This window comes from Hyalella azteca, unplaced genomic scaffold (genome assembly GCF_000764305.2).
Source record: "Hyalella azteca isolate HAZT.00-mixed unplaced genomic scaffold, Hazt_2.0.2 contig3834, whole genome shotgun sequence".
NCBI lineage: Eukaryota > Metazoa > Arthropoda > Malacostraca > Amphipoda > Hyalellidae > Hyalella > Hyalella azteca.
Genome location: NW_025934068.1, coordinates 14,115 through 25,750, shown reverse-complemented (window position 1 = coordinate 25,750; position 11,636 = coordinate 14,115). Strand labels below are relative to the sequence as shown.

Here is an 11,636-nt window from a genome sequence, read left to right as displayed (position 1 = left end):
CTGCGTTTTGCTGTAAACCAAGAGCATGACAGTGAATTTAATGGATTCTTGATATAAATTTTTTGGTGAGTTCGACAGTAGAACGTAGAAATTTTGGCTATGAATTTTGGGAGTCTGGCAATGAACAACGAATCAGCAAAAGCATGCAAAGAGCTTTACGGACTCTACCCATAAACTTGGAACCTCGTATGGAAATTAGAAAATGATGAAAATAAAATAATAAATAAAATAACAGCAAAATTTTATTATGAACAAAACTTTAGTTAGGTCGTAAAAGCACAGAACAAATAAAGGAAATAATTTACAATTTAATGAAAATGAGAGAAGACAAATGAAAGATACTAAACGAAGGAAGTTGATTTAAATGAAAGTAAATGATACGGCATTAAAGCTACGAACATCTAACATAAGTAAAGAAATAAAAAGCTTCTGATAACTAATGGAAAAGAATGGAAGTATACTAAAATAATAGAATTAATTTACCATTGTTCGTCAGTTAATATTGCAAAACAGGTAGAAATAAACTAGGGTAAGAACGCAACTTACGACCCTAATTGAGAATATTAGGTATGACATGTTCGGCCAAGCATCGCCCAAGTGTCGACATGTCATTTTAATTGAGAGGAAATGCAGATGAAGAATAATAATTTAAAGTGATCCCAGGCAAGTGAAACATTTTGAGAAACTTCGAGAAAGAACCGCCAAAGAAAAAAAACTAATCCAACATCAAACTCCTTTCGAGGAGCGTGATTGTGTTGACTTTCCATGTCGCTTGACGAAAAGTTAGAGGCACATTACATTTCCTGTACAAAAGCCGGATAAATAGAAATTTAAGTCAAACTAACTGAAAAGCTGGCCTTCAACAGCTTCATTAAGTCGTAATTCTTTTCCTGTAACTCATATCTTTTACGCAATTCATATAAACCATAATACCCTAAAACACATCCTATAAGCAATAATTTATAAATCGTATTTTATAACTGATTTCTAAAACTCATATAACGCATATTTGATACTCATGACGCTATAACAAATGTCTTATCACTTACATCGTAACTCATTAAACGCACATCTTACACAACATATCCAACATATCCACCTCGGGATCACTCGCCTTTTGCTTTTCAAAACGCATCATGTCGATATTCTTAACTAAATTCGTACATTTATTCATTAAGAATACTAAATTCATAATCAATTAATAACTTAATAACTAATAATAAAACGGTTGAAAAACTACCGAATTTGAAAACAGTTTGCACGGACATTGGAAAATTGAGCCACCGACTTTTAATTCATTCTTAATTTCCACAAGACTTCCTCGACACAGAGAAAACACCGTGGGTCAATTGTACACCAAATGTTGCGCCCCTCGTCCCTCTATGACAACCGATGATCGACGGAACACAGAACGAAATAAATGCTTTCAAGGAATGCGAGGCAGCGTCCAACTACAGTTTACAAAACAGAAAAAGACGAATGAGAATGGCATTTAAAACAGCTAAAAAATTTTCAAGTTACTTTTTAGATTCATGTTTCACTTTCACGATATTAGCTAACAAGCTTTTTCCATCGCTCGCTACCCAAGTCAAAGTTCACAAAAGAAATGTACCTCATTACACAAATATTGTCAACTTTGATGCAAAACTATATATACTGATTAAATAATCATTGAATTTCCATGTTTTTTGCTCCTGAAATATTCATAAACTAAGGGTGTAATATACCTCCACCATTCTGCAGCCTTCCACACTCCACCCTAGGTTGGGGGAAAGGGGAATGGGAAGGTATGAGACCGTTCCGTGTGAGGAATTACGTCTAGAAATTTTTTATTTGAGGAGATCCTACACAAAAAAATATTATTAATTTCCATCGTATTCATAATACAGCAAACGATATTATTTTTACAATTTTGAGGAAATACCAGATTTTTTGGAAGAGATCGAATGTCACACTCCCAATTTTGCTACGATACGCGCATTAAGAATTCCCGCTGCTGTGGTTGGCCAATTTTTCTTCCTTTGCGAATTGCGAAGCAGAGTGAGAAAGCCAGACATTCAAGTGGAGGCAACAACCTGGGAGAAAAATCCAACGCTAATCGCTCGGAAAGTTTGTTTTAATCACTTTAATTACCACCGTGTTTAACTGTCACTGCGTAAAGAGCATTCAATCGTCATTACTTTTAGAACAGTCCCAATAATAGTCTGAATTGCCACCCAATTGCTGCTTTTATCGCGATAGCACATGCAGTTGTTGACACGCGCCGCTGGTCGACAAGGGCTCCAGAAATCGGGATGAAAAAAGTGACATGACTGATTATTGAATCAACGTTGTTATTGCGAACTTTTCGTGGCGGACAAGTTGAACTTGCACTGTTCGTGTGTGTTCGAAAGAATAACAAAAGATGGTTGGGCTATCTGAACGCTGTTCCTCCGCGGCTTCGAAGGTGCAATGACGAGCGAATAAAATTTGGGGCCGCCTCAGCTTCTGATTCCGATAGTCAGGCGCTGGGGCGGCTCCAAACAGCCTCTAGGGCGGATCTAAACAGACTCTAGGGCGGTTCTAAACAGACGCTGGGGCTGCTTTGAAATTTGAGGGATTTGACCTTAAAATTCCAATTAAAAAGAGACGATTTGTTCATTTTGGAACCCACAAAGCACATCTTTAAAAATTACCACACTACTGCATTTCTGATGCCCTACACGGCACTGCTAGTGCGATACCGCACTTCACTGCTGGTACAATGCACTGCGGACGCACGGCACAGCAGTTGCACTGCTTTGCTATGCAGCACTGCAGGCGCACAGCACACGGAAACACCGTATGCTAATTCATTTTTATGTCGCAAAATCCAAAGACTTAAGCTATTTTTGGAAGTACGTAGCACCTTGAGACTTGCAGGAGCCAAGAGTCCTACTTAGTATCACATGATATCGCGCGCGCTAACGCTCGTTATCTAATTAACAGGGAGATAAGAGGGTCACGAGAGGGTCGGGAGCTACGCTAGCAAATCAATTGCACACTATCTAGACGAGGGTCAGGGTCTAATTAGAGTTTGTATTAAGGGCTGAAGGTCTTAAGGTGTACGAATTTGTCCTTAAATCCTGCTTCGTTAATTCCTCTTAATTAATGGTATTATAGGGTAATTCTTGAACTCTTAATTTTTTTAACACCATTCGCAGTTCTAATAGGTAACCATGAGCATATTATTGGCGCTAATCATAACATTTCTACATTAACGAAAAAAAAGTGATATCGATGCCAGTTATTAACGAGGCAATTGACTTCTGCCGTTTTTGTGGTCGATATGCTCGCTTGTTTTAGTGAATCGCTACAGGCGCGTAATCGTTGGCCAAATAGGAACATATCCCAAGCAGGCATTCACAAAGGAAAATGGTGTACTTTAGGTACCGAGGCATTGCCGGCCGCCGATGATGCGCCGATAATTACCCATAGGATGCAACCCAAATAAAATTTGATCAGTTGGAACATTTTGTATGGAAGCAGGAACAAATTTGAGCGTCTTTAGCCTACGAAATATAGTTACGAGAAATGAATTAAGCTATCCGCGTTTCACCAGGAACCTAGCATTTATACGGTAACCCACACTTGTACGCTATCACACGTTAATAAACTACTTTTATGGTGACCCACATGCACTTACGCGGTACCCCACACTTACGCTGTACCTCACACTTACGCGATACCTCACACTTACGCTGCACCATACTTACGCGGTACCTCACACTTACGCGGTACGCTACACTTACGCTGTACCTCACACTTACGCAGTACCTCCCACTTACGCGGTACGCTACACTTACGCTGTACCTCACACTTACGCTGTACCGTACTTACGCGGTACCTCACACTTACGCGGTACGCCACACTTACGCTGTACCCAACATTTACGCAGTACCTCACACTTACGCGGTACCTTACACTTACGCGGTATTTCCGTTCTAGGAGCTGACTACGTAATCCTAACTAATTTTCGGTTGAAAAGCAGAAATGTTTCATTCGTTCGAATGGCTGCGACTTAACCTACTTAGACGACACATTTACTTGACTTAGGCTTAACGCTAGTTTCTGTACATTGCCTCCCAAGGCTTCATAGCTTCACTTTTTCCTCTTTTTTTAAACATTCCGTAGAAATATAGCAATAAAATCCAACTAATTTGTCTAATTTTCTCGTTCTCGTAACTAGAGATTAATTAAAATAGGACAAGCTTTCAAACCGTCATCAACATTTCCCGCACAAACTCTTCACTAACGCAACATAACTGCGCACATTTGTGCCTACTTTAGTGTAATTTGTTTCGTGCCTCGCGATTTAGTGTGTCGTCGATCACGAGCCAATCACGAAGCGTCTTACAAGAGTTATCGGTCCACGTGGCTGGTGTGACGCCTTTCACGAACCAATCACGAAGCGTCTTACAATAGTTATCGGTCCACGTGGCTGGTGTGACGCCTTTCACGAACCAATCACGAAGAGTCTTACAAGAGTTATCGGTCCACGTGGCTGATGTGACGCCTATCACGAACCAATTACGAAGCTTTCAAGAGTTATCGGTCCACGTGGCTGGTGTGACGCCTATCACAAACCAATCCTGAAACGTGTCACAAGAGCTATAGGCCCACGTGACTGACTGCTGTGTCACCAATCACGAGCCAATCATGAAGCATGTTACAACGAGTTATGCGTCCAACTAGGATAAGTGAAAACTAAACGCTACACCGGGACAACCACAAGCCCCCACCAATGAGTGTTCTACTAGGGAACAAACTTCGTTGTACAGGGTGACACAAAAAAAACAGAGCTCATAAAAAGTTGAATAATTTCCACAATACTCAAGTAATCCTGTTATTTGTTTCAGATTCATTAAGAAGACGGATTGATCTAAGAGTCTACCACGTGTGAGCTTCGAGATGCCTTGGACTACAGAGCAAAAGACATTTGCAGTTGTTGGAACATATCTTTGAGCGGCTGTAGAACAAAGAGTTTTTGTGGTATAGAATTGAGATTTTGCAGATGTTGGCTACATAGGTTGTACATAATTCCATAGAATTTTTGTTTCAAACTGAATAAAATTTCAGGAGTTATAAGACTTTTAGTGAGCTCTGTTTTTTTTTGTGTCACTCTGTACGCTAACGTTCACTAGAGTCCTCCACATACATTTTATCTCCACAACATTCACGAACTTTCTTCAATTTACTCGCTTGCAGAACAGAGCCTGTTTCTAATCATTGCAAATGGGGGCGTTCGACGCCATGGAATTTAATATGGTGCGGAAAACAGATGGAGCAGCGGCGTACAAGATCGATGATGGTGGAACTGATGAAAGGGGAAGAAAAGTGAGATTGAATCAGCGCGTACAAGGTTGAAAATGGATGATCTGAAGAAAGGGGAAGGAAAGTGAGATAAGCACCACGTACAAGATTGATAATGAAGGAACTGATGAAAGGGAAAGAAAAGTGAGATGAAAGCAGCACGTACAAGTTTAATGATGGAGGAACTGATGAAAGGGGAAGAAAAGTGAGATGTATGAGTATGAGAATCAAGCCACTGCCTTCACATAAGACAAGTCGTCGTCCCAGCTGATGCGTAAAGAAACTTTGCAAGATTTTTCGTGCGCGTCAAACACGAATGTTTGTTGGTGAGAGGATGGATGATTTATTGAAACCAAACGCGTTACAGTCATAAACTTGTCATGCATCACGAATTGAATTGAACATAGTGATGATAAACTTTGGTTGAGAGATAATATTAAATCGCTGTTGCACAGAGGAGAATAACCATCACAGGAAGCTGGTTCATAACTTGCGTGTTTTGAGACCATTCATTTTGGTACAGGTTTTTGAAAATGCTTCAATTTTTTGCAGATTCAAAATGGCCAAATTCAGTATATTTCTTTTAATATATACGTTCGAATACTATATTTATAGCACATACAGATGAAGCTTTGACACTTTTGGCAGTAAATTAAATGAGCAATTTAATCCATGGCAATTAAACTGGTCAGAAAAAAATCATTACAACCAACACCGTCAAAAAACAGCGTTTACGGGAAACAGTCGATATGGCAACCAATATCAATAAAGTTTTTCCATGGCAACCAATATCAATATCCATTTTCCAAAGTAACCAATAACAAGAAAAAGTTTTCATGACAACCAATAACGAGAGCCGGTATCATAGCAACGACCTGTCACATGTCACTCGCCCAAGAAGGTCAAAAGTCTTCACACTTAGCAACACATTTATACGCCTTATTATAAGTTGCACGATTGGAATCGCTTTAGTTCTTACCACTGAATATCTTACAAAAAATGCATAGAAAAGCCATAAAGAATTCATACAAAGCAACCACACGTTATACACCACAACTCCGGTGCCCCCGCAACCTGGGCGCCAACAACGTCAACTTCCCTCCGACTTTATACAGAATTCCAGAGCTAATAAACTAATAATTTTCTTAAAGTAATATAAAAAATATTTGTTCACTAATACTCTTTGTTGTCTCTGGCGTGAATCTTTGCTTCACGTCATGAACACAAGTAAACGGGAGAGCCGAGGTGTGATCACACGGCGTTTTAATGCATGCCTTAAATCCAACGATGTATGAACCAATGGAGTGTTGAACGAATAGGTGTAAACTAGTGTCTTGTAAATCCATGACTCTAAAATCATGACCTGTGTAACTTTTGCGTAACACCATGGCATGTATAACTGTTGCTTGAAACCATGGCATGTACAACTGTTGCGTGAAACCATATATAGCATGCAACAACTCTTGCGTAACATTATGGCATGTACAACTATAGCAGACAGGCCACTTTTGTGTCCATCGACCCCTGTTGTTACCATCAAACCCCCCAGGCAACGCGCGGCGCTGTTGCCTATACAGAAATTGTGTCCAACACAAGGAGGAGACGCGGGATATTATTTACGAAAGGGGTTTCTGTGAACACAGCTGATGTCGCAGAGACGTTTGTTGATTTTGACAGTGTAATAAAATACGCATCGAAATTGAGAAAACTTCACACACAGAACAGTATCATGTGTCAAGTCACAGGTAGAGAGATAGATGAACACTTTAAACTCTTCCGATATCAACACGAACATCAACTTAGATGCAACTTCCATGTCAACACTACCGGCTTCGATCACATTTTCTTGTTGAATCTACCATCACCGACGAGAGTTCGTCCATGCACAAAAGGTACTCTCAGTACCACCAGACGCTCGTAGTTGCTCTTCCACATGAGGAAGACCCAATACAAACTAAATAATATTATTTTCCCTTGACTTGCGTGGGATATTACCACGATATGCGCGAGAAATTTCCATAGGATGCGCGTGACTCACGATAAGCGCATTTTTCTATGGTTTGCTAGGGATATTCTCAAAATATGCGAAGTATATTTTCACGTATGCGCGGAATAATCGCACGATATACGTGGAAAATTTTTCACAATATGCATGGGATGTTAGTCATTTTACCACGGAATGCGTGGTATACTTCCGCGGTATGCAAGGCGTATTTTCACGAGATGCATTAAATTCGCACATGATGAGTGGACTTCCCTAATTGTGATGGGAATATCCTGAGTCCTCACATTGTTTGAAAAACATCCTCATATTGTTATGCCTCAGCGTGCGAGGGAATATGAAGACAAGAGCGTTGCACCTCAACAGCAGCGAGTATTCAAACTGCACCCCAATGGAAACAACGTCCAAGCCATAGAAATTTATGTATTTTCTAGTATGCCGCTGGAACTAGCGTTAGCCGTTCCAGAGTGCGCTCTCATGGGTGGATCTTAGAGCCACAGCCTCCACACGCATCACACTACACCGCAGTATACAACACCACAGGACACCATCAGCAGCACATCAGCACAAAAAAGTAAGGTTAGTGAGAAGTTTGAATGCAAAGTAACCTAAAATGTGCATGATCATGAACTACAAAACGCGTTCCAGCCAGCCTCCTGATACGTTTTGCCTGGACACATAGACGCTTTCCAGTGCAAATCAGTTACAAACATTTCTTACTGGCTGCGCTTTTGCAATTTCTCTCTCCAAGAGACGTACGTTGCCCACTGAAAACGTTCACAATGTTATTAATTCCACCGAAGTTATCCCGTGCTCCAAAACTGAACACGCGTCACCCTAGCGACGTTCCATGAAACTACATGTTTTTTTATTCATGTCAACCGTGCTGGTTTGCCGACGTATGTCAACCTGTGTCGACCCTTGCCAGCGTCCACAAACTTGTGGCAAACACTGGCGACGTCAGCCAACTTGTGGCGTTGGTCTACTGATGGCGCTTCATGTGGAGCGCGAGGCGGTCTACTGATGGCGCTTCATGTGGAGCGCGAGGTGGTCTACTGATGGCGCTTCATGTGGAGCGCAAGGTCTACTGATGGCGCTTCATATGGAGCGCGAGGTCTACTGATGGCGCTTCATATGGAGCGCAAGGTCTACTGATGGCGCTTCATATGGAGCGCAAGATGATCGGAGCGGGAGAAGCAGCGGGCGCAGTGTCGGCACTTGAAGGGCTTAGCGCCCGTGTGCTTGCGGTAGTGGCGCGTGAGCTCGTCAGAGCGCGCGAACCTCCACGTGCAGCCGTCCCATGAGCAGCGGTACGGCTTTTCTCCTGGAATAAAAATGACAGGAAGTTTAGATAATGGAATGTTGGTATTGCGTAGCTTAATTATTTGTAATATTATGAACAAATTAATAAAGATTTAATCAATAATCGATCATTCTTAATCAAAGATTCAATAAGTTTTGACCACGAGCAGCGGTACGGCTTTCCTCCTGAAATGCAAACGACATGAGCGTTAGTGTCTTATATTAACATTTTGAACTTTAGCGTCTAATAATGAAATATTAATATTGCGAAGTTTAATTATTCGAAATATTATAAATTTATTAAAAAAAGGTTGCCCTTATTTATCAATAAGTTGACTTTACGAGCAGCGGTGTACGGATTTTCACCTGAAATACAATCGGAAGAAGCGTGAGTGTGGCGTACAATATTATTATATATATTAAAATAATCAACAATAGTTGCATGTATTTAACAATAAATTCGCTACGAGCAGCGGCACGGCTCCTTTCCTGCAAAAAAAAAAAAAACATTGGCATCAACAGAAGCAGTTATTTTGGTATGGGGCGAAAGGAAAACAAATGTGCTGGTTAAAGAACGTGTTAGTTAGTTTTCAAATGGTACTCTTAATATGTTTTACATGATGACCAAGTTCAGCTGTGTTTGCAGGACTGGATGTGTGTCAATAGATGCTTGGGTGGTCACTAGCATTACTTACCTATTAGTACGAGTCAGACCTTTACGAGTACGAGTTTTACCTTTAGTAAGAATACGAGTCAGACTTCAACTAACATGGTCTCAAAAGCAGACATTCCTGCTCTGTCGCGGTTCTCTGGCAATTTTATGTCGGCTCCAGGGTCTAAGCATCCCTGCTCTGAATTTCATCTGGTTTCCAACCAATAAACCAGTACCCGTAGCATGTTCCCTTCAGCACCTATGTTTCCCATATCGCCTAGTTCCTAAGACATTAATTGCGTTTTACCCATATAACCTATATAGTTACCCATAACCTAAGATGTGAATTGCGTGTTACCCATATAACCTATATAGTTACCCATAACCTAAGACATGAATTGCGTTTTACCATAGCACCGAATCGAAAATGACCAGACATTTTTAGAATCGAAATTAGAATTGCCTACGGTTTCCCCAGGATTTTTAATCCACCTACGGCTTTTTCACCAATATAAGCCCTAACTGAGCTAATTCGAAAATATTCAATTAATGAATACGTTAGCTCCACTATATTAAGGTGCAATATTTAGGTCCAGTATGTAATATTTAATTAGGACCAATTTACGATAGACATCATTTGACGTAAAACGCTGTAAATAGAAACTTGTTTTGTGACGCAAGGCAGCGCGATGCAAAGTGTAGTCCATCAAATTCGTGGCAACTCAAAAATGCGAGTCGCAGCTGCGACAACAGCTGAAGCAGCTGCAGCTTTATGGCCACCGAGGCTTCAATCTGCATCGCATTACAGCTGCGGCAGCAACAACAGCGGTAACAAGAGCTGTCGCAACAACAGCAGCAGCGGCAACAGCAGCGGTAACAAGAGTTGTCGCAACAACAGCGGTAACAAGAGCTGTCGCAACAACAACAGCAGCAGCGGCAACAATATCAGCGACACGGGAGGACGGCAGCAACATCTGCTCTGGCGACAGCTGTGGCGCTGCAGCTGCGTATAGCTGCGATATTAAGACCAGTGACTTTGAGATATCGTTGGTGCTGCGATACTGAAAATAACAGCGATATTAGTGCGATGATACTGCCAGCTACTATCGTATCTGTTGTATCAGCTATATACGCAGCTACACGTCTGCTAGAGCTGCAAAAGAGCTGCTACGTTTCTTGCAGCAGAATTTTTTACTACTGCAGCAAAAACATGTGCTGCTTCTCTTACATCTGCTGCAGCCGTTAGACCTTATAGAGCTGTTATATCCGTTGTTGCTGCAACATCTGTTGCTGATGTTACATCTGCTATTGTTCTTGAATCTAACGTTGCTGTCGCAATTGCTTGAGCTGAAAAGCAGCTTTCACACAGGGCGGCAAATAACGCGCGCGTTAAAAATACCGCGGCAGTTTTTACCGCGCTATCTTTCACACGAGGCGATTTTTACCGCTGGAATCTATCAGTCTTGCAGTGCTCTATGCACCATCAGTCCATCTCTATGTTTATGTAATAATATTTCTATATGAAAATATATCTCTATTTGAGAATAATGTAAATATATCTCCTTGGAAATACCTATATATTTTATGGAAAATATAGGTATCTTTTATGAAATATATCTCTATCAATTTATAGAAATATATATTTATCATTGTATATCTTTATGTTTATGTAACAATATGTATGTAACAATGTTTATGTAACAATATTTATGTACCGATATTTATGTAACAATATCAGTCTATAATCTATCAGTCTTGCAGTGCTGTTTACTATATGCACCTAAAATACGGTCCCACTGTCTGCTAATATGAGGCGTCAAAAACCGCCCAGTGTGATAGATTACATTGAACACCATTGCAAGCTAAACTGTCGCGGCCAGGGTTGAATTAATTGAATTAATTCAACCCTGGTCGCGGCAAATCTACCGCCGCAGTTTTAGCGCGACACACAGGGGCGTCAGGCGTCAAATTCTACGCCGCAGTAAAAGCCGTCGTGTGTGAACAGCAGTGCACATTTCGTATGTCCGCTCAGGTTCAGCGGTAAATACCGTCGGACGCTGGCGGTATTTGCTGCCCTGTGTGAAAGGGACCTTACATCTGTTGTAAATGCGAAACTTGTGTAAAACTGCCGCTACATACGCTGCTGCTGCTGCTTCATTTTCTGCTACATCCGCCGCTGCTGCTGCTGCTACATCTGCTGCTGCTGCTACATCTGCTGCCACTGCTACATCTGCTGCCGCTGCTACATCTGCTGCTGCTACATGTGCTGCTGCTACATCTGCTACTGCCACATCTGCTGCTGCTACATCTGCTGCTGCTACATCTGCTGCTGCTACATCTGCTGCTGCT

The 11,636-nt window shown here is 41.2% G+C and overlaps 1 protein-coding gene and 1 long non-coding RNA gene across 2 annotated transcripts in view; both read right to left on the bottom strand.

Moving 5' to 3' along the window:
- Positions 1-224: 224 nt before the first annotated feature.
- Positions 225-4,543, bottom strand: LOC125177642. Its single transcript, XR_007156605.1, has 2 exons — positions 3,832-4,543; positions 225-3,795 (listed from the first exon to the last, which is right to left on the bottom strand). It is a non-coding gene; the product is annotated as an uncharacterized LOC125177642 (long non-coding RNA).
- Positions 4,544-5,148: 605 nt separating this feature from the next.
- Positions 5,149-11,636, bottom strand: part of LOC108668130 (Krueppel-like factor 12) — a gene marked incomplete at its 5' end in the record, with an annotated part of 14,050 nt that continues 7,562 nt past the window's right edge. The window contains 1 exon segment of the mRNA XM_018155285.2: positions 5,149-8,657. Coding sequence (XP_018010774.1) covers positions 8,482-8,657 — 176 coding nt within the window. The 3' untranslated portion in view covers positions 5,149-8,481.